Source organism: Natator depressus, chromosome 1, assembly GCF_965152275.1.
Source record: "Natator depressus isolate rNatDep1 chromosome 1, rNatDep2.hap1, whole genome shotgun sequence".
Taxonomy (NCBI): Eukaryota; Metazoa; Chordata; order Testudines; family Cheloniidae; genus Natator; species Natator depressus.
Genome location: NC_134234.1, coordinates 250,655,683 through 250,681,604, shown reverse-complemented (window position 1 = coordinate 250,681,604; position 25,922 = coordinate 250,655,683). Strand labels below are relative to the sequence as shown.

At 43.7% G+C, this 25,922-nt stretch overlaps 1 protein-coding gene across 3 annotated transcripts in view; it reads right to left on the bottom strand.

Moving 5' to 3' along the window:
- RFX4 (regulatory factor X4) overlaps positions 1-25,922 on the bottom strand; it is a 131,255-nt gene that overhangs the window by 103,765 nt on the left and 1,568 nt on the right. For 2 of the 3 annotated variants that reach the window (XM_074941088.1, XM_074941094.1), the window contains one exon: positions 170-256. The exons of the other annotated variant lie outside the window; for it this stretch is intronic. In XM_074941088.1, coding sequence (XP_074797189.1) covers positions 170-256 — 87 coding nt within the window. The remainder of the gene's footprint in view (positions 1-169; positions 257-25,922) is intronic. 3 annotated transcript variants of the gene reach the window in all.

Here is a 25,922-nt window from a genome sequence, read left to right as displayed (position 1 = left end):
TACCCTCATTATAAGGCATGTAATTTTTTCTTTATATATTCAATGTCATGATGAAATAAAGATAGTTTTGAATGTAAGCATCAGTGTTACAATGGCATGTTTAAACAAGTTAACTTCTGCACGTGGGCATACCCATAACCTCACTTAAACGGAATGGAAAATTACTTACTTTCATCATTAGAAACATTCCCCAGAGAGGTGTGACTGGAATACCGTTTGTTTTCACTTTCATTGAGACATCTTTCAATCCAGCTCTCTGCAAAATAACAAAATTGCTTTTTTGTCTTTTGTGTAAATACAAATCTTTTGAATGATCTGAAGTCTACAATACAATTAGGCTTGCCAACTTTCTGACTGCAGAAAATGGGAGGGAGTTGGGGTGCGTGGGGGGAGGCTCAGGGCTGGGGTGCAGGAGAGAGTTGGGGGTGCAGAGCGGGTTCTGGGCAACACCTACCTGCGGCGGCTCCCAGAAGCAGCAACATGTCCTCTGTTTCCTAAGCACAGTGGCAGCCAGGGAGGCTCTGTGCGAGGCCCTCACCCACAGGCACAGTCACCGCAACTCCCATTGGCCGCAGTTCTCGGCCAATGGGAGCTGCAGAGCCGGCTCTCAGGTCAGGGGCAGCATGCATGGCCTCCCTGGCCGCCCCTGCACCTTGGGGTGCAGGGACGTGTCACCACTTCTGCGAGCCTTGCGGAGCCAGGACAGGCACGGAGCCTGCCTTAGCCACGCCACCAACCAGACTTTTAACGGGCCAGTCAGCAATGCTGACCGGAGCCACCAGGGTCCCTTTTCGACCAGTCAAAAACAGGACACTTGGCAACCCTAAATACAATCTTTTCTTCTTCAATGCTTAGCCAGACAGTCGGCCGTAGCAATAATTTGCCATTTGGTCTGTTCCTGCACAACCGGAAAGGCTTGACAGCCTGAGAGTCCAACATCGGAACAGACTTGATGAACCCTTGTATTGGAGGTCTCCCCCCAAAGTCCAACCTGTACCTCATTGGGGTAGAGGAGGTGTAACATCTGAAGTCGGGGATTGCTCATTGGAGTTATGCCATCAGCGATGAAGGCTTGTCCGAAATATCACCTTGGGCATTATGCCAGGTGGCCAGATCCAGTGTAAACCCTGAAAATGATGGCTAACACAGGCGGCAAAGATGCAAGGCAGCAGCTGCACCTAGCTACCCGAGGCAAAGGAAGTTAGAAAGACTCAATGGCTCGGGTTGCACAGCGTGAAGCCAGTACTGGCAGACTAGATAAAGGGTCGCGTTACCGCGCCTCCGTCTCATCACAGTGAGACGAGGCATTTCCCTGGATAATCGTTCGCTCTTCTCAATACAACACAGAACCACAGGTTTTGCTAGAGGCCTTTCGGCTGGATTTCACTCAAACCTTGCCCAAACCCACATACAAGCCGAATCATCTTCCTGCCTTCAACTATCAGATTTCTGTTTTAAAAAACTACACAGGCTGAGTGAGATGTGTCCATGTACATTAAGAGTCTTCTTCATGGAGACCAATAATTTCTCTGACACATAATTTAATGTGACAAGACAAATCAAGGGCCCTGTTCTCCTGAAATGCTTTCAAAATTATGCAGGGAATTGAAACAAATGCACTATGCATACATTTCTAGGCCCCAATCTTGCAAAGACTTAAGCATGATTTCAATGAGACTCTTCACATGTATAAAGTTAACCAAGTGTGCAAGTCTTGACAGGGTTAGAACCCACACAGAGGCCCAATCCTGGAATCAGATACACTCAGGTGGACACTTATCCCCTCACGAATTGCTCCTCCCAGCAGATACAAGGGTCTGGCCATGGAGCTCTGATTACAGGACTGTGGCCTTAGATGCCAGGTCTTAAGGGCAAGGATTGAATCTTCTCATGTGTGTGCTTGTACAGCTCCTAGAACTAGAGCCCTGAGTCTGGCTGGGACCTTTGGACACTACTGCAATTAATGTAATTCTTCCTCTCTGGTGGAACTGACCATGGCCATAGGTGGGGTAGGAAGAGGGTGAACACAAGGCTGCAAAAGTGGCCCCATACTTGCAGCAGGTAGCAACCCAGCAGAGAAAAGACTAAGAGTAAGTGAAGTTAGTCAGACCCTGGTATATAGCAGATAGCCAGGGCCAAGAGTACTGAAAGGGATCTGGATGACCACACACTCACTTTACACCACACAGCCTACATGAGAGACCTAAAACATTAATTTCAGGGTGCAGTGATGGGCTGGCGGAGGTCCAGGGGATGGTTGTCTGTGAGATTTAGCATCCTAGTGGGTAAACATGAGAGCACTGGCATTTTGCGGGCAGCTCGCTGCATGGCTAAAGTGTATCCTGTGGTTTTGGAGTGCTAATTTGAGGGTATACTTTGAAGTTATAAAAACAGGACATGTACAACTTTGGTTCAGAATTGAATTTGAATAAATAAAGACGTAAGCAATCGTGGCCAGACAACACCCATGAGAGCAGCCTCATGCACCCAGGTGCTCACACACGCACGCAACAGGGGTCCATACAGAAGTACTCAAGAAGGGCAACGTGAAGCAGCAAATCACATGTTTGCCAGGACCCTACCATAAGTCTTCAGTTATAGTTGGGCACATGCTGTTCGAGCTGGTTAGCCCCTGGACCACAGGTCGCAGCAGCTTCATGTTGCACCACCCCATCTCTCTATTCCACCTGGATTCCTGAAAGGAATAATGTGGTAGTGCAGCCTTCATTCCCTTAATTATGGCCACATATGCATGCACCACCTTCCCTTTCTCAACTGTTTGGAGGTTCTGTGCACAGAGGCAACACATTCACCATTAGACTGCAGAGCACCCAAGAAGTATCAGACCCGTAATTCTCTCATTCCTACAATTTACTCCCTTTGCAGATGAGGATTTTCCACACTTTTTCAGGAAGGCAGCTAAAGCAAACAAACACTGCAGCAACATATAGCTATTGTTTCTGATAGGTTTATACCCTCTCCGGAAAGCTATTCCTCTTTCTATCACATCCAACATGGCCATACATAAGACCACCCTGAGCCCAGTGGCTTAAAGCCTTACAATAGAACCTTGATAACTAATCTGTACTTTACCCAATCGCAAACCACAAGTCTGGCTTTCACAGAAGAAAAGATCCCATTGAAGTTTTGCGGCAGGTAGATCCAGTACACTGGCTAAGGGCCATATGCCACATTATCTCTGCACCATGTCTGGTGTTCCTGCCACATGCTCAAATTGACCCAGTGGTGCTGCGAATCCCTCCTGCTCCTTCAGTGCAGTGGGGCAGAGGGATAGGCCCTCAGCACCAAAGAGGAACCAGGCACTCAGGATTACAGCAGAGTGAGGTCTGAGAGGCCTATGAGAAAGGCAACCCCACCTCTTTGACGTGAGCTCTTCAGAGAGCAGCCTGTGCTGCTTATACGCATCTCATGGCATTGAGCTCAGCTGCCGGGAGTAAAAGCAAACATAGCTGCCACCACCTCTGAGCAGATAGACTGATCCTCTGTTCTTCATCCTTCTAACAAGAACTGTGTGAGTCATCCTAGCAACAGGGAGCTGGCAGTAGCCATCTGTATTTATCTTCAGTGCCTGGGCCTGGGGCTGGCCTGGGGGCAAAGCTTTTTCAAGGTTTTATTTGGTGGTATTTTGCTTGTCAATATCTTTACACATACTGAACCCACTGTCTTCAATTAATACCATGACTTAGATTCATTTAGAAGGCTGACAAACTATAGTTTGCACAATCCCCCCACCTCTTAATGCAGTCACCTATGGGATGAGACACAGTTGCTGTTTAACAATGTACTGCAACCCTAAACTTAGTGGCAGATCCCACACACCACTATCTGCAGCACCCTGGGTTTTCCCCTGTGATCTGACATTCAAGTGTCTATCAAACCTCTTCCAGTATGAAAAATTATTTGACCTGCCAAGCAGCAAAGAATAGAGGAAACTAACCCTGAGTCTCAATGTTCAGAGGATTACTGGCAAATTTACCATATAACAGAGCACATTACAGAACCTGGCTGAAAAAGGTCTGCTTCTTTAAATGATGTGACTGGCATTATGAGATGAGTGATGGAGATCTGGCTATCACAGCCAGTGCTAATTGGTGCAGTCAGACATTCAGCCAGACATTTCCTGTGCACCTGGATCAAGATTTCCAAAATTGGGTCCCTAAAGTTAGGCTCCTAAAACCATATTTAGCTCCTGTAATAAATGAGCTTTGCAAAAGGGCTGAGCATCCACCAGTTCTCACTGAAGTTGCAACAATAATTTGCTGTATTTTTGCTTGAAATCAGCAGGACTCTGCCCACGTGGATCTAATTGTGGCATCAGGGCACAGATTTGCAAATGAGGACAGAATATATATTCGATTGTTTTGTAGAGCCCACCTGCCAGGTAGTTTTGGCCCCAAATTAACTGTGGAGGAAACTATTTTTAACTGTTTTTTTTTCTTTTAAAGTTTTTACAAAACCTAACATCCAACACTAATAAGAATATTTTTGTGCATTTCTTAAAAAGCACAAACATGTTATTGCAGAAATTTAAATATTGCCATCAGGGACTTGCAGAGCCCAAATATGGCAGCAGTGCGCTAATGAAATTTTTTTTTAAAAAAAGGAGCAAGAGAGAAACTGACTAGAAACAAAAGTGAAGCTGGCTGGTCTAGTTTAGTTTCTCACCTGAGCAAAAAAAAACCCAAACCAAAACAAACAAACAAAAAACAATAAAAAACAAACTAAAAAGTGAAAAGTAAGTTTGATTTTTAAATTCTTTCAGATCTTAATAAAATAGGCCATGACCCTATAGAAACAGCCATATAGGCAGACCCCTGAATGTGCACAGACCCCTACAGACTTCAGCAGGGCTCTAGGCAGGCCTTGAGTCTCACTGTATGGTTGTCTTTTCAGGATTGAGGCCTAAGTATTGTTCTGTGACCTTGGGGTCTACGTATTGGTTGGTTAGCATAGCCAGGCACAGTCCCCACAACAACAATGCAAACATGAGCTCCATGAAACAACAAAAGCACATCTATTTATTGCAGGAATAGAGTACAAAGGCAGCTCCCCTCCTCCTGCGAGGGCTGTTTCACATTCTCCCTTCCACAGGAAGCATGCACACCCATCCGCCCCTAAACTTCCTCTAAGAATTACTTCCCAAGGCAGAAGTCCTTCCCACATGGGAGGAGTCAGACGTTTTATGGGCTGTCTGTGGGTGTGCTTAGTAATATTTAATACAGTCACCCCATGGGGACTCTGTATAGTAACGCAATACAGTAACTCTGTTACACTATTAGTAAAGAACACAGGTAAGGATTTTTTTAAATATAGTTTTTGAGATGACGGTGCCTCTTTAAATAATAAGTAAATATATCAGGGACTAAAAGTGGACTGTCAATCAACCTGTCATTTTACATGCTGCATTTTGCAATTGTATATTTTTTGGTATGTAAGTGAAGACAAGCCCATTATAAATATCACACCATTTCTGTATGACCGAAAGAAGCAGATTCTTAAAACCGAGGTAATTTTTCGTTCTTGATTCCCTTGCTAAATAACTTGAGAATAGGACAATTAACTTCAGAGTACTTTCATAAAGACGGTTTGAAGGTGTTTCCTCAAAGTAATAAGCATTTCCTGGACTAAATGAAATTTGCCAAGGTATTTATCATAAAGAATGAGGCTGAAAACCAATGTATTTATTAGCCCAAAATATTTTTATTATTGTGTCTAATGAAAGCACACTCAAATTGTTTCTACGTGGACATTTTTAATGTTCTAAATTAAACTCAAGCTTTTATTTTTTTAAATTCTCTCTCACAGAAGATTGACAGCATAATTTTCTTTCCTGGTTTTTTCTCTTCTCTGTCATGTAAATGTTGGCATTTTTCTGCTTCAGCTAAAGGGATTGAGACGCTGAAGTGACAGAGGATGTTGTGAAGGCCAAAACTATAACAGGGTTCAAAAATAATTGGATAAGTTCATCAATGGCTATTAGCCAAGATGGTCAGGGATGCAGCCCCATGCTCTGGGCATCCCTAGCCTCTGACTGCCAGAAGCTGGGAGTGGGCACTGGGGGATGGATCACTTGATGATTGCCTGTTCTGTTTATTCCCTTTGAAGCACCTGGCATTGACCACTGTTGGAAGACAGGATACTGGGCTAGCTGGACCACTGGTCTGACCCACTATGACCATTCTTATGTTCTTATATGTATTGCTGGCAAACAGCTTGAAAAAATTCTCAGTACAGGAGCTAATCAGAGCTGAGAGATTACTGTAACCAATAAGACTTTGTAAATTTGTGTATTTAAAGACTAGCTATTGAGATTGAGATAGACAGTGTTTATGTAAATTCCTACATTTGACTGGCTAATAATGACTGTTCGCCAGAGTAGATTGTAGTTGATGTTATATATGTGAATAATTGTACTGAAGGCGAATTCACAGAGTCATAGATTTAAGGCCAAGAGAGACCATTATGAGCATCTAATCTGGCCTTTATTTTGTCTCAACCAATCACAGTGCAGGGATTTTCCACCAGTTATGTAATATTCTGCAATTTGAATGTGGTTGTATGATTGGCATAATCATTGTATGGTTATTTCTCAATATCCATCATGCCAATGTGCAAATCTGTCCACTCTGTAAACCTGGAGTGATTGGCTCCTGAACTCAGAATTTTCAAGTGATTTGACAACAATAAATAGGACCATTTACTTCAGCTTTGCACAAGGGATCAAGATTCACCCTATATGGATTGCTTCAATTTGCCGATTGCTGAGTTACCTCTGAAGTGGGATATGGCTGCTGTTAGAGCTAGAAATGGGCCAAAGGAAAAACTTTTGATTCAACCACCCACACGCTCCGATGGTTTGGCAATTGAACCTGAATGCGATCCATTCCTACTTTCTGTTTATCGCTTTAGTTATAACCTTCCAACAATACTACAAAGCAGATTTAAAACTGCGTGCTAAGCAATTGAAGTAGAGGGGAAGTTAGGTCTACAGATTGTGAATATTGAAAGCAGAAACTGGCCTGCACACCATTATACTTGCAAAGAGTGCCATGAGATATTTAATATCCAGATGTAGTCAAGGAGACTTCATTTTACATTTTACCTGAGAGATGGCAGTTCCTGCAACACACTGAACCTTACTACTGTGGGGAAAAGTATTGTTGACCTGACCCCATCCCACTCTGTGACAAGACCTATGCACTAGATGCAGCATAGGCAAGAGCGGTAACGCAAGAGGCCTACAGGCCTGCATCCTGTAAGACTTTGCTTAAGCTAAGAGCATTTGCATATGCTGGGCTGTGGTATTTTGACCCAGATAACAAACTAGGCCAACCTCTAGCCTAGCTCAAGTCCCTAGCTGTCCATTATATGCAACCCCCGCCCCCCGAACCTGCAAAAGCCCCGAGACAAAACGCTGCCACAAGCAAAGTGCAGACCTTTCCTGGAAATTCCTGTGTGTGACCATCTCTGTCTCCTTCTCCCTGCATGCTTGTATTCAAAAATAAAAGGACCTCAGACTGTTTGAACCAAACAGATGGTGTGACTCGTTTTCCACAACACTACCATGCTGTGGTATTGGTTCAACATTTTCAGAGGGAAGAGTTCCATCTACTACATCAGTCACCACCACTTCGTTTTGCAGCCAATCCCAGTGCTGACTCAGCCAGCCACGATTAGCTATTCTTGTGACATCTCAAGCCAAGAGGGTGTGGCTTGGGACAACAAATATGGTGGGTATAAGGAGGGACTGGATAGCTCAGGGGACTGCCCCTAGGATATGGAATCTTCCATCTCTAGTTCTCCAGATCAAATGCAGCCCTTCACTTTACTAACCAAATATCATTACTGGAGAAAGACTGCCCAGTGCCCTGCGTGAACTCACTTGGTGATCTTACACCTGTTCCTAGTGGGTAAGTGTTCACATCAGAAAAAACATGGTTCTAATAGGCTCCCGTGGTAGCAGTCTCTGGAGAAAGGCTGCTGACTGAGTGGTTTATGGAGACTGAACACTTTTCTCATCTCTAGCCTGAAGCACATTGATATGAAAGACCCTTGCATTCCTGCTGCCCATGTGGGTGGATAGAGAACTTCAGCTTCCACAACTGTGGTTATCACAATGGGGCAACAATCCTGGTATGGGGTCTTTGCACGCTATTGCAATGCAAATAAGTAATAATGATAGTAAAAGGAAAAACAATAGTACATCTTATTCTAATATTTCTTCTGGGGAAAAAGAAGTCCACACATTACAACACTGTCACGACCCAAATCAATCAACCATACTAACACAGAGGACAAGTCAGGACTTTTAAACTCCCAAGCCCTACTCTCCTTAACAGAACAAAACACTGTTGGCCATTGGTCTCTGCAGGACAGCCTCACCAGAGTATACCCAGCAAATCATTAAGGGTCTATTCCAGCACCCACTGAAGTCAAAGGACAAACTCTCATTGACTTCAGTAGACGCAGGAGCAGGGCCTAACAGCTTTCAACCGAAACACAAAAGTTTACATGATAGGATCTAATTGTTGAACATAACATTACTGGAATAGGGACCTGAGTAAAGCCCACTGAAGTCAATAGGGTCTTTCTATTGCTTTCAACAGGCTTTGGATCAGATGCTAAATTCATAAAGCACTACCTATATATAAATAAAACTTTCCCCCGTTTTCTCCAGGAGCTAAGCCTTCAGTGTCTTTATTATTTATTTATTTATGAATGCTACTGGTGGTGACGAAAACCCTCTAGCAGGGACCAGAATGTAACAGGTCTATAGTTATTTCATGAGTCTGCAAACAGATGAAACAATGGAGCAAACTCATCCCTGGCGTCACTCCCCTGACTTTAACAGAGTTACCTCTGAATCGAATTTGATCCAATAGCTATAAGAGACTTCTCTAGTTTATCATAAGGGGCGTCAACTGCATAGCCTAACGACAACAGTTTTAAATTGACAGCATTTAACTGTTTCAGTGCTAATCATTTGAGCATTAACATCTAGCTGTGCTTATCCACTGTGGTTGAGTAGCGTGGAAATTAGGCTGGAAAAGATCTGGCAGGTCACTTTAACCATGTTCTGGGGCCCTGCTAGGGTTGTTCCCTTCTGTGCATTCTCTAGGGCTTTGTCTAGTCTAGTTTTAAATGTTCCATCCCTTCCCTGGAGATGGTTATTATTCACTCTAATAGACTCTTCCCTGCTAGGAAGTGTATCTCCAGCCTAATGTTTCTTTTTCTTAAATTCATCCCATTACTCCTAGTTATTATACCAAGGCTTGGAGTGAGCACTCCAGAAAGAGGGGGAAAGAGAAAAGGGAAGAGGGACAGCATCTATGAGAGGAAAGGTGAAGGAAGTGAAGTGAAGCAGCCCACAGAAGAAGGTGGGGTGGGGAGAGTTGAGGGGAGAGCAAACTAAGGTGGAAGCTTAGTAACGAGGCCATGAGCCAAGCACCACCAGAATATTCTCCCCCCAGTTCAACCCTTGCTGCCAATAATACAGAGAACTAGCCCAGCAGACTTGGGACTAGCTCCCTAATAGTGTGCCCTGCAGGTGATTATGAAGCAGCAAGTCATGGACAGGCTTATAGCCAGAGCTAGCTATACATCACTTGTTCTGATGAGAAACCCACTCATGTCTTGCTCCTTCCTTATCCCTGTAACACACGCTGTTTAGTTGCTTGTCGCGTACACCAAAGGCCTCCATCGCCTGAGAAGCACACTGTCGTGTGCACTGTTGGAAGTGTCCTAAGGTTGACTACAGCAGAGCATTAGAAGCTTTTGAAAGAGTCCCTAAAGGGGAAAAAAAATCATGATCGCTCTGAAAACTTCATCAAAACACTGAGATTTATTTCCTAGCACCAGCCACCTGACGTGGGACTGGGCTACAAACAATTACACGCCTGGTACATGGCAGGGGTCAGTCGCCACCAATTCTAGTGGCTGATGGTACATCTTTTTTAAAACAGTCAAACAAACAAATGCAACTAATATACTATCTACCCAAACCAACCACCAAAAATTAATATGGACAATTAATAAAACACGGAGAGACGTTTAGGCTGTAGGTTAGAGTAGATAACGTCAACCGCCAGGGCACATGAAAGGATTCTTCTGCCTCTTCTGGACCATTAGTCAATAACGATTACCTCTCAAGCTCAGTGGCTTTCTGATCACACGGCCACTTGTTCTTTAGGTGGATCTGCTACCTTGATCCTGGGTTTGCTGTTTTTTTGTAATTTCATTGTTGTTGACTGGATGTGCATTATGTCAGCCCATCCAGGAGCACTGCTGGTAGTATCCTGGGTGCCCATGACCTTGGCAAGTTGCCAGACACGGCCTCTTTGAAATCTAACATTCTCTCCCACTCGCAACAGGGGTAAGTGTCTAGCATTCTTGTTGTAGTAGTTTCTTTATGTTCTGGTTTCTTGGACTATCGTTCTGTTGGAACTACTTCAGGGTTAATTGTCTTTGGTCAAAGAAACAGGTTAAAGGTCTTTGTCCTTCCCCCGATAAATCTCTGAACTGGTGGTCCTAATGAAGCATTGTGAGGGGTGTTGTGATATTTCAACAATGCCAAGTATGGACCCCGTGAATCCAATGGGGCCCTTTTGTTCTGTTTATTCGTTTTTTACTCTTTGTATTGACTGGTGTGCTAACCCATTTTATGGTGTGTAGTATGGGCTTGCCCTGGTGTGCTTGAACTGATACACCTGAAAGAGTTGTGAATTATAGCCCATTATTTGTTGTTAACTCATCTGGAATCTCATGGTGAGCAAATCGTGTTTACACTGTGCTATTACCTTGTTACTTCATGTGTTGTGCAACAGCTCAGTTTTAAAAATCTGGAGTAATATTTCACCCAAGAGGGCATATTTCAGTTTTAAAAGACTGGCCCAAACCTTGGACCAAGGACATTCAGGAATCTTATGTGGTTGCAATGGTTCATTTGCATTCTGATTCCTCTATTTCACTACAGATCTTATTTTTCATAGCAGCATTCATGCCTGGCAAGACAGGAACATCTCAAACTCTGTCCTTACCCTCCTCAGGAACCACATGGTGATTTATGTTTGGTATATCTGACCTCATGTTGTGCGTGGAATTATGATGACAGCCATTCTCCAGCATTCCACATATTTTGGGCAGTAGTTTTCACCAGCATTGTAAGCATGCACTGTTCTTTGCAATGTCAAGTCCATTTCTCACAGTAGCCTTGCTTTGACCTAGTGATCAGTTATACCAGAAATAAACTATCTAATTGATCCATCTGTTAACTACTCAAATTCACCTGACTTAGTCATTACCTAGCTCTGCAACATGATGGTCAATCATCTGCCCCAGCACCTGTTTTTTTTTAAAGAATATATACCTTGAATGTATTCCTGAATTTTTTGGATGACTTTGTCAGTTTGCAGCCACATTCATGTTCTCATTTTAATGTATTATGTAGATCTCCAGTGATTCTGGGTCTGCCGCACATAGCAGTATGGAAGATTTTACCTTCTCTGATTTCTCTGCAACAACATTTCCTTCCAGAAAGATTTGAAAGTTCACAATCACCTCCTCCTTTTCTGTGCCAGGTTCATTCCCAGGCCAAAGGACAGTTCCCTCTCTGCACTTTTGCCAAAAATTCCATTTACTTTGAACCCCATGTAATCAATGTGTGACACACACGAGTGTTCATAAGAGACTGGTCTTTGTTTCTTGGTCCCAGTCACCTGGCAGGGGTATCCACTCACTAGTAGCTTTCGGGGGGAAATCATCATGATAACCCTTGAACCTCAACCCACTAGTGCATGCGAAGAGGCATGAAAGCCCCAGACCGTTGATTCAGTCCCACAGGGGTACAAAACTAAAGTGATTTGGCTGGATACAATATGTATGAGAAGCAGGTCTACACCAGGTGCCCATGCTATGTTTCCTTCACTGCAACAGGCGCTGCTGAATCTAACAGCAAGCCAAGTTGGCCCAACACAGTGATCAGTGCTTAAAGTGGTCTGAAAAAATGTGTGGGGTCTATAATAATCCGGGAGATGCAACTTCTATAAAACTGTGCTTAAAGTGTGCCCCTCAGTGACCTGGTTCAATTCTTAATTATTATTTTTTGCCAGGTCTGTGATCCCTTGTGACCTCTCCTCCTACACACACTTTAAGCACTGAGGTGGTGCATCAGTAAGACAGGCAGGCAAAGAGGACAAAGCAAGAAGACAAGTGATGAGGGGGAAGAGACAAGAAAACAATGACAATAGGGATGGGGGATGAGGAAGACAATTGAGAAGGAAAAGAAAAGGGGGAGGAAGAGGAAATATTGCGGGGGGGGGGGGACTGGTAAAAGGAGGTAGCCAAGAAGAAAGGAGGATGGAGGGAGAGAAGATAAAGATGGAGAAGATACCAAACAAACAGAGAAAAGGGAGACCAGGAGAAAAGAGAAAAACAATACAAGAGCCAGAGAAATCTGTCCCATCAAAAAGAGCACCACTTGCCCGACCCATACAGAAATCTTGACTCTCAAAAAAGTCCAGATGGGCCATCTGGATTGGCAGCAGCAATATGGAAGGACCCAAATACTAAAAAAGAAAAGCCCAGCAAAACAAAGCAATAGAAATGAAGATATACTAAAGGGTAAAAAGAGAAGAGAACAGTATTTCTTTTAGAATTTAAAAATGCATCCGGAGCATATTTGTTTTACAAAATTAGAAGGGGTGGTAATCAACAATAAATAAAATAATATGTATTAATTAATTAATTAATAAACAATGTGCTCTAGGCCATCCTAGAGGTCCCAGCAAAGATCAGTGTCCCACAGTACTATGGACTGTACATATACACACTAAGAGTTCTTGTCAGAAGCTGGGAATGGGTGACAGGGAATGGATCCCTTGATGATTCCCTGTTCTGTTCATTCCCTCTGAAGCACCTGGCATTGGTCACTGTCGGAAGACAGGATACTGGGCTAGATGGACCTTTGGTCTGATCCATTATGGCCATTATGTTTTATCCCACAGAGCTTACCAGCTAAGTATATTTCTGAGAGGTTTCTCAACAGCTCTCCACTCAGCCCCCAATACACGCAAATTAGAGATTCAAAAACCTAGAGCAAATTCAATTCCTTCCGTTCCTTCTCCCCTCAGAAAGTAGCACAAGTTTCTCAAACTGCGAGGCTGACCTCCTGGAGAAGGCTCCACTTCCCACAATGTGCAAGCAAGGCCAGGGAACAGGAAAAAAGAAAAGGGCTAAGACAAGAATCTAGTCCTGAATATTCAGTGCTGAATGCTAGCTGCTCAATAGATGGGCTGTTTGCAGGAGCTCCAAGTGGAAATGATCCAGCAAGCTGGAGAAGTAAACAGGCTGCTCCGTCCATGTGATTAAAATGCTCTCTAACTGCAGCCTCCCAGTCCATGAACCCTCCTCCCCTCCACCATGAATGCTCTTTGCTGCCCCTACCCACGCCAATTAAAATGTTTGTATTAGGGCTGTCAATTAATTGCAGTTAACTCACATGATTAACTCCAGAAAATTAATCACGATATAAAAAATTAATCGCAATTAATCAGTTTTAATTGCACTGATAAACAATAGAATACCAACAGAAATTTATAAAATATTTTGGATGTTTTTCTACATTTTCATATATATTGTATTCTGTTTTGTAACTGAAATCAAAGTGTATATATTAGTTTTGATTATAAATATTTGCACTGTAAAAATGATAAACAAAAGAAATAGTATTTTTCAATTCACCTCATACACGTACTGTAGTGCAATCTCTTTATCGTGGAAGTGCAACTTACAAATGGGGGGGGGGTTGGTACACAACTGCACTCAAAAACAAAACAATGTAAAACTTCAGAGCCTACAGTTCCACTCAGTCCTACTTCTTGTTCAGCCAATTGCTAAGACAAACAAATTTATTTCCATTTACAAGAGATAATGCTGCCCTCTTCTTATTTACAGTGTCACCAGAAAGTGAGAACAGGCTTTTGCATGGCATTTTTGCAGTCAGCATTGCAAGGTATTAACGTGCCAGATATGCTAAACATTTGTATGCCCTTTCATGCTTTGGCCACCATTCCAGAGGATATCCTTCCATCCTGATGAAGCTCGTTAAAAAAATAACGCATTAATTAAATTTTTGACTGAATTCCTGGGGGAAGAATTGTATGTCCCCTGCTCTATTTTACCCACATTCTGCCATGTATTTCATGTTATAGCAGTCTCGGATGATGATCCAGCCCATCTTGTTCCTTTTAAGAACACTTTCACTGCAGATTTGACAAAGCGCAAAGAAGGTACCAATGTGAGATTTCTAAAGATAGCTACAGCACTCAACCCAAGGTTTAAGAATTTGAAGTGCCTTCCAAAATCTGAGAGGGATGAGGTGTGGAGCATGTTTTCAGAAGTCTTAAAAGAGAAATACTCCGATGCGGAAATTACAGAACCCGAACCACCAAAAAAGAAAATCTGACTCAGATAATGAAACTGAACATGTGTCGGTCCACACTGCCTTGGATTGTTATCGAGCAGAACCCATCATCAGCATGGACGCACATCCCCTGGAATGGTGGCTGAAGCATGAGGGGACATATGAATCTTTAGCGCCTCTGGCACATAAATATCTTGTGATGCTGGCTACAACAGTGCCATGAGAACGCCTGTTCTCACTTTCAGGTGACCTTGTAAACAAGAAGCAGGCAGCATTATCTCCTGAAAAAGTAAACTAACTCTTTGTCTGAGCAATTGGCTGAACAAGAAGTAGGATGGAGTGGACTTGCAGGCTCTAAATTTTACATTGTTTTATTTTTGAACGTAAGTTTTTTTATACAAAATTCTACATTTGTAAGTTCAGCTTTATGATAAAGAGATTGCACTACAGTATTTATATTAGGTGAATGGAAAAATACTATTTCTTTTGTTTTTTACAGTGTAAATACTTGTAATCAAAAATAAATATAAAGTGAGCACTGTACACTTTGTATTCTGTGTTTTCATTGAAATGGATATATTTGAAAATGTAGAAAACATCTAAAAATATTTAAATAAATGGTATTCTATTATTAACAGTGTGATTAATTGCATGATTAATCGCGATTAATTTTTGTAATCGCTTGACAGCCCTAGTTTATATTGAGGTGTGGGGGCAAGTATTGTCTCTACCATCCTGTGTTTAGGAGAGGAATGTTGGCACCAAGTTTGGGAAACCCTGGGCTACAGAATCAACCACAACTTTGGGCTCCGTTATCATTGCCATTGACGAGAAAGGCAAAACAGAGGGCCAGATCTTCCGAAGAGTTCAGCACTCGGCAGCTCCCATTGTTTTCAGAGGGGGCAGCGGGGCGGGTGGAGTAAATCCATGAACCTGCAAGGAGCTCTGCTAGGGCAATGAGGCTGTGTGCAGGTGAAGGGGCCCACTCAAGCAGAACCCCTTTCAGGGCCCAGGGCTTCCCTCACGTGGCACGATAATATATGTCCGGTGGTAGATTTTAGAAGCCCAGGAGAACAGGCTTCTCCGGAAGCTGGACGTACGTTGTGCTGATTTAGGCCTTTCCCCCCAACGTTGCCTCTGGCAACTTGATTTCATCACCAATAGCACGTGCACCCTGTCTCTGTGTAGCTTTAGCACTCATCAAATATTGTGCAGAAATGAATACAATACAGGAAAAGTATGTTTTAACCTAACGTATCATTCCATTCAGTGTATCACTATTCACCCTACATCTCTTTTATCTGCTGTAATCAAGATGATTTCTTACTGTAATTCTCTTTGCCATTTCATTGCAGTATAAAGGTACCACAGACTAAGGATGGAATCCAGTGCCTGTTGGCTTCAATGAAGGGACTCCCAGTGAATGACTCCATTCGGCTCTAGTTCAGGCCCCATAAATCTGTGTAGCAACCTAAAGTTCACAGCATCTGTATTTCAGTGTTTTGCTTACTCAGGGCCTGATCCTATAAACTTCTACTCAAGTGAGTAGCTGTTACTCCTGTAGGTAGCCCTATCCAATGTAATGGGAAAGCTCACGAGTACAGGTTTGTGGTGTCAGGCCCCAACTAGCTGCATCACCTGAAATAGCTGTGCTGGGGACAGCTGGCTATAGGAGGCCCGTTAGTATTATTCTGACCAGAGCAGGTTTTACAAAAACTTTAAAAGTGAGTACTGATTAGAAAAAAAAAAAAGAAAGAAAAAAGAAGTGACTCAAATACTAACCTGTCTCAGGACATTTCTCCTTAAGCCACAACAATTTCTAATCATCTATTCTTTAAGTCCTGACTTCAGGCAAAACTCCGATTTCTTTCAAGACTGGCTATCAACTTTGCAACTGAATTAACCTTCCCCCCCTGAAGAATAGGGTTTACAATGGATGTGCTGACATAACATAAGAGCCTAACCCTGTAGTACTGATTTGCCCAAAGTTCCTATTGTCTTCAATGGTAGTTTTGTCCACCTAATGACTGCAGGATCAGGCCAGGAATAGCACAGAAAAATAATGAAATCGAAATGCATATCAAGAGCTGAATGCTTTAGAATTAATGACTCTTTCTTAATGCTGTGGGTTTTAGTTGGGACTGTTTCTCGGAAAGACACCTGTCTATCCTGCTATCCTGGTTCTTCCGTTGTTGCTCATCATCATAATAAAGTGAGCTGTAGCTCACGAAAGCTTATGGTCAGATAAATTTGTTAGTCTCTAAGGTGCCACAAGTACTCCTTTTCTTTTTGCGAATACAGACTAACACGGCTGCTACTGTGAAACCCATCATAATATTGGAGCTGTTATTTAGAAAACCTGGTGAGAATTTGTTAACTGTGAACTCTGGTGCGCTATCTGCTGAGAACTGGCTATTTCAGTCACATAACAAAGACTATTTTAGAGACATAATTTCACTTTCCAAACCCCTCCCCACCCCACCACCACACACACTTAACTGCAGTCACAGGGAAATAAACAAAACATTCCTGAGCTGAGCATTTTGTCCTTTCTTGGACAGGTTGGGGGCACTTTAAACTGCAAGGGAGCCTTTTCTCAGTTACTGAAGCCAGTGGGCCCCATCCTCCTGCTGACCCCCTCTTTCTTTCTCTATGACAAGTTTAATATGAAGGGGAAAACTTGCCAAAAACATTTAACACGATCAGTTATACTCAGGGGGTGAAATCTTGGCCCTGTTTGAAGTCAATGTATTTTGCCATTGATAGAGTTTCTAACAGCAGCTGATGTCTTATACCTAATGAACAGATCTTCATGCAAATCTCTAAGAAGAAAATAAACAGGAAGGGGACAAAGCCACAACTGCCATTTACACATGTGACATGGATGCAAAATAAAATTACATATTCACAAGCATTATAAAAACTCATTACAGGCCAAGCCCTTTGTATGAGGAACTCCCATTGACTTCAACAGAAGATTTCCATGGAAGCGAGGGGGATGGAAATGGCAGGATCGGGCCCTCTATCAAGTAGAAAATTATACTATACACACACACTTACATCTGAATGCAAATGAGACATGCACACACAGACACACACACACACACGTGTGCATGCACAAATGTTTGACTATGTACATATTAAAAAACATTCCCTATGCCCAAACTGGCGTAATCATCACCAATTACCCTTCCTCGTTACTACTGTTCTCTATTGTATCCCTCGTGGCAAAACCCATTATACCACCCATCATCCTAGCTAGAATGTCAGCAGTCCGTTTACTCAGCTGCTATGAGTTTCAGGCTCCAGCGGGATCAAGTCTTAGAGAGTATTCATTTTCAGTTACAATGGCATAAATATATAAAATTCAGCACAGATCTATGGAAATAGACATGAGGGGGGAAATCAGAAAATTCACCTACTTCAATATTCATGTAATAGCAAGCTGATTATTTTTTTGTCATGTAATGTCAAATACCACTCAAAGTGTGGACTTTATACCTGCGTTAGGTACATGACAGCCCACCACTGCTCCAAAGGCGTCGTTACAGTTCTGGCTTTACTCGAGCCCACCTCTTTGAGTCTTGACCTGAAGGGGGATGTGTATTCAGACACCACCCCAAGTTTAGCGATCCCAGCATTGCACCTTAATGTCAGGATTTTGCTGGGGGAGGCTCTAAAGTGTGGAACCCGTTCCCCTTGACATTCACCCCAATTCCTCTCATCCTTCTTTATAAACAAACAAGAAAGCCTGGTGTTCTACAGTCAGACACGGCTGCCCCACCCAGCCTTTCCCCCTCTCCTCCATATTGCCCTTATTTTTATTGAATGCCGCCTCCCCACAGATTGATTATTCTTTGGGGGGGTTAAAATAATAAGGGTGTTTTCAAATTATGCTTGATTATATTTTAATAATATTGGTATGTAGCACAGAACCCTAGTGTCTCAGCATGAGGGTGTTAAAATAGTCATCATTGTATAAACAGATTAAATATTGAACTCAATAGACAAGAACACTACAGTAAAGCAGGACTGTTCTGTACATCAGATGAGAGCAGGGGGGTCACAAGTGCACAATGTCCACTGGAAGCACCATTGCAGTCTCACACACATGTCCGGAGGGCCCAGTTCTGGAGCCCTTTCTTCAACAGGAGTTTTGCCCAAGTAAAACCTTGAGGACTGTAGCTTAAAAAAAAATATTTTCTCACTCTACTTTTGCAGAATGAGGCACAGTTGTGCCACTCTCCAGGCTATTCGTGTGCGTATTTTTGTTTTAAAAACAACCATTTATAAACAGCAGGCAAATAATGCGCCTTCACTCATTTCACACACACAGCTGAGAAAACTAACACGTCTTTCCCTCGAACTTTTGGAAATAATTCCATAGCAATTGAAGAAAACGTAGACGATTTTTTCCCTGACTAGAACTCAAAGTCAATGTCTAACAGTCCAAAAATCTCTGAAAAGCAGGTTTTAATATAATTCCTGGATACAATGTAAAGTCTTGATCCTAGCACCTTCCCTGTTCTCACTAAGAGTTCCGCCAGCATAATACCCAAAATAATGCCAGCAGCACCACAATAGTAAACATGAAAAAACATTTCTACCTCTTTCACTGGTGCATTTCTATGAAATCAGATAATGTGGTTAACAGGATTTAGACCCTATAGGACTCAACGCACTATTCTTTGTATATCCACACCACATCAACTTCAAGGTGCAAAAGGAATACAGGATCAGCCCCAGGAACATAATGCACTATGTATATGGAAGTATAGAATATAACAAGCACATTTCTACCACAGCATAAGCAATCAATAAAGAAATATAACATGCTTCAGCCATAATAAACAGTTTGTCTCCTAGATAACAATGCAAATTGTTTTGGAAACTTCTTATGAAAAGATAGGTAGTTTTCCAGCAACAAAATAAACCACTAATTTGAATTTCAAAAATCTGGAGATCTACAGTTAAATACTGTATTATTATTCAAATGTTTTAAAGTTTTATAATCAATCTCTTTGCCAACTAGGACACTAATATTTGTCAAGATTTAAAGTGGTTACATCTTTATACCAATTTTCATGATCAAAATCAATGTATGAAAGCCTTTATAGCTATTATAAGTGAATGTTTACATTCTAGATTTTTTTGAAAAAATGCAAATGAATAAAACAGAATGTTTAAAATGAACTGATATGTTTTAGTAACAAAGATATGTAGCTATAATGTCATCTTCATTCACAGGGAATCATAATAATCCTCATGCAGTGATGATCATATATCCCAAAATTTGACTAATGCTAAAATGCTTTCATCATTTCACGTGATTTAAGCATTTCAGGGTTCACACCAAAAGTGCTTTAAGGACTCTCTGAAATAAATGTAAGCCTTTTGATTGAGTTTAATGGGCTTTGGATCAGGCCCGAAGTATCAGCTTTAGGTCCCACCACCCCCAAAAGGACCTGATCCCTCTCCCACTGAAGTAAGTGGAAGTTTTGCCATTGATTTCATTTGGAGCAACACGGGGCCCAAAACACTGTAGCAACAAGTGTCTCCATACTTTAAACATACATCCAGCAGAAACATTCTACTGCAAAATGATCTCCTTTCCACTATCCCCCCCAGCCCTGACATCCTGTGGTACAGATCATTCTCAGAGGGTTTTATAATGCTTGGCAAGATGGCAACACTAGCATGGTCTCCGGTTCCTGTCCTAGGAAAGACATGCTGTTCTTTTGGAATCCAAAAGGATGGGAAGTGATGGAGGTTTCGACCTCTGGGACATGGCTGAAGGTATGTGGAGGTAAAGCTACCCACCTAGGAAAGAGGAGAGCACACACACAACTGCCTTAAAAATAACTAAACAAACACATCATGACCGCCACCAAAACAAAGCTACTGTTTTGATGAAAGGATTAAACTCTGACACGTCATCTAGGGGGAGGGAGGGGAATCATACATTGCAGACCCCTGCTTCTTGTGGAATCTCTGGGTGTGAGGCCTGTTTGGTGTCTGTGTGACTCAGTAATATCGCACAGTGTATCACACAATATTAAGATGACATGAGAGATTTCCTTTACTTATGGGAAAACTAGCTCTTTGCCCAGTCCTGAAAATATAAAAGCAATACTGTTAGCATGCTTATTCAACAAGTAGTAGACAGAGTCATTTCAAATCTCAGCTGAACACATCACTTTTCTCCTTTGCCTCTACACCTCTGCTTTTCTCTATCTCTCTGTCACTGATCATTTGCTAGGTAGCTCTGTGAAGCATCTAGAAGATTATGTCAACCAAAGGTGCAATGCAAAATCCAGCTGCGTTGTGTGAGCTGATGCAAGGAAGTGGGTAGTACTAATCATTTGGCTGGAAGGAAGATTGCTCTCCGAGGTGGCCAGAGACCTGATGGTTCTAGATGCCCGTCCCTCCCAAGTTTGTTTGGACAGGATTGTTAATGAGTGATTAAGAATGATTTGTTGGAGCTGTTCAGCAGGGTTTCGCCCCTTCTCTTCTGCGTGGTTTTATTTCACAGCAAGCGGCAGGGGCTCCTACATTGTATGAGGGGGACATGCATGCTCCATTGGATCCTTGCTCCTTCCACTCCCTCACTCCCCCTTTGTTGTGAACTCGCTGCTGCTTTCTTGGTGCCCCCTGCTCCCAAACGCCTTTTAAAGAACAAAAAAAACCAGAAAACTTATAATATTTTGCTACCCCCTCCCCCGCCGGGAGCTGCCTCCCCCCCAGCTCCCTGCAGTCACCATGGTGATGTCACGGGGGTGGGGGGAGGGCTGTGGCTATGGAAACATGTTATTACTACTTCCACTGCCTTGCAAACTTTTCTCTCGGTGTGTGCGGGAAGGCGCAGAGCTGTCCTGTGCGTTCCAGCGGCTGGGCACCGCTCAGGGCGCGCAAGGCACCATCAGCGCGCACAAGGCACCGCTCTGCCCGCGCAAGGCTCACTGAAGCCAACTCGCATTCTAGGCGCGGTAGCTCTGAGCCCTCTCCCTGCAGCAGGCCCCTTCCTGGCCAGGACTCCCATGGATTGCAGTGGGACTGGCCCACCCTGGAGAGAATTGCACCGTCTCAAAGGCCCTAGAGGTGGATGGGAAGGAATAGGCTATTCAAAGCAGCAGGAGCAGATGGTGATGATTTAAGGGCCAAACTCTGTTCTCACTCACACCTTGCCTACTTCAGTGGGGTTGCATCGAAGGGGGTAGACTTTGGCCCTTAAATTGTGAGAAGGCAAGTCTGGAGATAACTTCCCTACCACAGAAGTGACTGCCCAGCTCTATGAGGAGGCTTCTAGCTGGCTAGGTGCTTTCCTGCAGAAGAGCTGTGAGTATCTGGAAAGCTTGTCTCTCTCACCAAGAGAAGTTGGACTAATAAAAGATAGTACCCCACCCACCTTGTCTCTCTGGGTGCTTGCAGTGCAGCCATCGCCATGGTGTCTGAGCACCTAACCCTGTCCCTGATTGCAGAATTGTGTCCAGAGGAATCAATGCTGGGAGAGGTATAGAAATGACAGCCCTTCCCTCCAGCCCTTACCCGTGCAATGCAGGGTGGGTGATGGGGGGCGGAATGAAAGACGGCAGGATCCGACCCTTGGCTTGGTTCATAATGTGTGTGTGGCAGGTGTAGCCCTCTTCCGTGCAAAGCGCCTGGCCAGACTGCGGCGAGCTCTCCCCAGAGTCACTTCCTCCCTGGCCAGCAGCCCTGGGGAACGGCTCCCCCTCCAGCCCCCAGAGAAAGATCCCAGCTGGATGACAAAGGAGACTGCATGGAGCGCAGGAAGGAAGGGGACCCAGGAGGAAGAGAAGGGGGGAACTGGCAGGGATTTGGGGGAAATCCAAGGTAGGGCGTGTGGGTGTTGGTCTCCCCCTTTGACTGGGGAGGTAAAGGGCATGTGGAGGTGAGGCCGAGGTAGGATTAGGCGGGGGCTTGGTTGCGGGGTGGGATGGGGCTGGCCATGAGTCTCTCTCCTTTACCTCCGGGCAAACAGGTACTGGTACTAGGCTGGTTGTTTGGGGTCCGTTTTAATGAGTCAGGATGAGCCCTTGGGGGAAAAGCTCTCTCTGATTATGGCCATAAAACCCAACCCCTCTGTGAAGATCCCCCACTACTCCTTGCTCTTCCTTTGTACGTCTAAAACAAAGGGCAGGGCGAGCCGCCAGCTAGCAGTGCGTCTGCAGGGCCTGGATTTTTACACGTTAACTTCCAGCGCCTTGCAGAAGAAAACAAAATCACTCACTCCGTCACACTTCTGGGTCTTTGCCCAACGCTAGACCGTAAGTGCCTTTAAACAGCATCGCCAGCAAGAGTAGGGGTCCCCTTACAAGAATATCAACAGCCTATCTTCATCGTCGATTAAGGGAGGGGAAGGGCAGACACACTAATAACCGTCTGTCCCAAGCGAAGAAATCTGGGGGCTTTTCCCTTCCTGACCACGGGTTGGGTTCTCTCCATACAGCAATCCCCTGTACAGCCTTGTTTGGACAATCGGGAAACGCTTCAGCTATCAGGAGCCAGGACCACCAGTCCGGGCGCTGCTTCCTCTTGTCTATTTCAATTAGTTTCCAGACCTGAGCTCCTGGATCCCTGCTGCTAGTAAGAAGTGATTCTCTTCTTCTTCATCATCTCTCTTCCCTCCCGTCCACACCTCAGCTAAAGGGTATTTCTTTAGAAGGACAAAAATAAATAAATAAATAAGAAGGAAACGGAATCTCTCCCTCGGTGTGTGGATGCATCCTTCACTTTCACTCCAGCAAAATTTTGCCTTTGATTCTGAGCACTTGTTGCATATTAAGGGGCGGGGAAGCTTTGCCCGTTGCTGTTTAAAACAAAAATCCTCCTAAAAAGTCACAAGACGATGCTGAAGATCTCATTAAAAGGAGAGGGGATTTTGTAATACTTCCAGATTTGTAGCAATCGATTTCTTCTTTGAATCGGTTTTAAAATAACTAATTTCCACGCACGCTGTATCTTAGTTGACGATTCGCTAGGCTAGATTTAAGCCGATGACATTTTATTTTATAAAGCAAAGATTATTAAGTGATTTCAGTGCCTTGCCATTAAAAGTTACGGGCTGGTTGGGTTGTTTCCCTCGTTACTTTAAAAAAAAACCCCAAGAAAATAAAACTGATAAAGAGAAATTAAAACATGGCTGGGGTTTTTTTTTTCCCCCAATGAAGCTATATTGCTCCTCCAATGCCCTAGGATCTTTACATAACAACTGAAACTCAGAAGAAAAGCTAATTGGATTAAGTCCTCTGAAAGGGAGGCTAAGGTGTCTGAATGAGACAACTGCAAAGCTCCACTTTTCTTGCCATCTGTTTAGCAAGGCTAAAATGTTTTCTGATTAATATTATCTTCATCAATCATGCTGCCATTTATCATAACCGTGCCGCATTTAGAGAACGGCAGCTCACAGGGACGGCCGCAGGGCACCGGTCTGAGTGTTGGGACTGAAAGTATCGGTGATTCCAATCGCCTGCTCCACCGGTAAGTAACAAGCAGTGCCCATAAATAAGTCTGGATTGCGTCCCTGCTAAGAGGGGCAACTTTATCCTACTGTTTAACGACTCTTCACTGAAAACTAGGCGCAGTGTGGGCTGCCTTAGAGCGAGTGTTGCAAATCAGCGAGTACAACGCTTCATTCATTTCAAAACATTTTCATCCTGAGAAAACAAACTCCGGGTTTTTTTTGTTGTTGTTGTTGTTAAAGGGTCACATCTTTGTAAATTCGCCCCAGCCAGACTATTCCCTTCCCCCCCCCCGCCCCCCGAAAGGTTTTGAGTTCCAGCTGTTGCGTTTAGTTCTCAATGCATGCACATAATAATTAAAGCTTCAACAGAAAAAACCCCGGGCAAGGATCTCACACTCTGCATTTACAAAATAAATTCTATTAAAGATTTAAATATCTGGCGTTTGCTTATGCGGGAAAGCAGTTCACATTTAGGTGGGGAAGCGTCTTGCTCTTGAAACTTGCATACGATCCGTTAGGAGACTTTAGGCTTTCTTTACATCTCTGGCCCCTTTCAAACCACAGCATCGACTCCTACCCGAACCGGTGATAACTGGTAGAGAGCAGACAGGCTTTCAGGGGTTCTGAAATGTTACAATATTTTCACACACACCTCCCCCTCACGACTTACTTCTGGAGAGTCCTCCAAATGCTAGCGGTAATGAGTCTCCCCTCGTTTCCTTCCCTCAGAACTGCCTAAAGATACTGAGCTGGGGGAGAGAGATTCTTTGCATCTGAGTGAAAGACACACACAGGAGAATTCCCAGTGGAAAATATAGCACGGTCAGGGAGAAGGAGCCCAATCAAAGAGAAGTTTTAGTTCTGTTAGGGTGGATCCTGTAGGTCTTCATCGGATAAAACTCTCAGGGAGTCTCTGGGAGTTTTGAGCCCGTAAGGTCTCTAGAATCTGGCCCATAATTACTCTTCGGTCAACATTGCAAGGCAGGATCCTGTACCCACTGAAGTCAACGGCAAAACTCCGACTGACTTCGTTGGGGGAAGGATCGGGTCCCCAATACGTGTTCAGCACGGCAATTTATAATTAATTATAAATTACCAAAACTCGATAAAAGAAAAGGAGTACTGGTGGCACCCTAGAGACTAACGGATGCATGAAGTGAGCTGTAGCTCACGAAAGCTCATGCTCAAATAAATTGGTTAGTCTCTAAGGTGCCACAAGTCCTCCTGTTCTTTTTGTAAATACAGACTAACACGGCTGCTACTCTGAAACCTAAAACTCGATAGAAACCTGCATAAGGCGAATATAAGCCGCAAATCAGGGCAAACGGCGACTTACGATTTCTCAAGTGAAAAGTGGAAATGATTCCAAGCTGGGCTTATTTTGAAAGAGGACTTTGCCGTGTGAGAGAGCGAGCGAGCGACCTGTTTGGAAAGTTTTTTTCTCAGAAAAGCGCAAAGGTTACTGATGGATTCAGGGATCTGCTTCTGAGTGGGAATTGCTTTCCTATGTCATATGTTGCATCAGGACAGGCTGGTGTGGCCCGAGTGTAAGATCCGGCTGGACATAGAAAAAAATCTAGAAATGTCATTTCTGTGGGTGCAAGATGATTAAATCGATTTCATGATGGGAAAAAAAGGGGGACGCCAGGTGAACCGGCGCAAAAAGGGGGGTGGATTCGTTTCGGAAGGTAGCTAACTGACAGCTGGCATGGGGAAGAAATGGAAGGCCTTAAGTTAAGGGAGCTAATAAAGCATGTGGTTCAGGGGATACTCTCGGAACCTGTCCACAACATTACCAGCCACCGAAACTGCAATCCACCGCCACCCGATTTCCAAAGCACGAGCCTTGCCAACGCTGCGGTGCCAGGGGCTGGCAGGAAGCTGCAGCCTGAGCTGGACAAATACACTTTAGTGCACTCCTCTGACTGAGCTCCGCATCCATCCCCTCTAGTCTAAGGAAGCCTGGGGCTTTGCTTGCCGCGGTTAGGAAGAGGTTAGTCA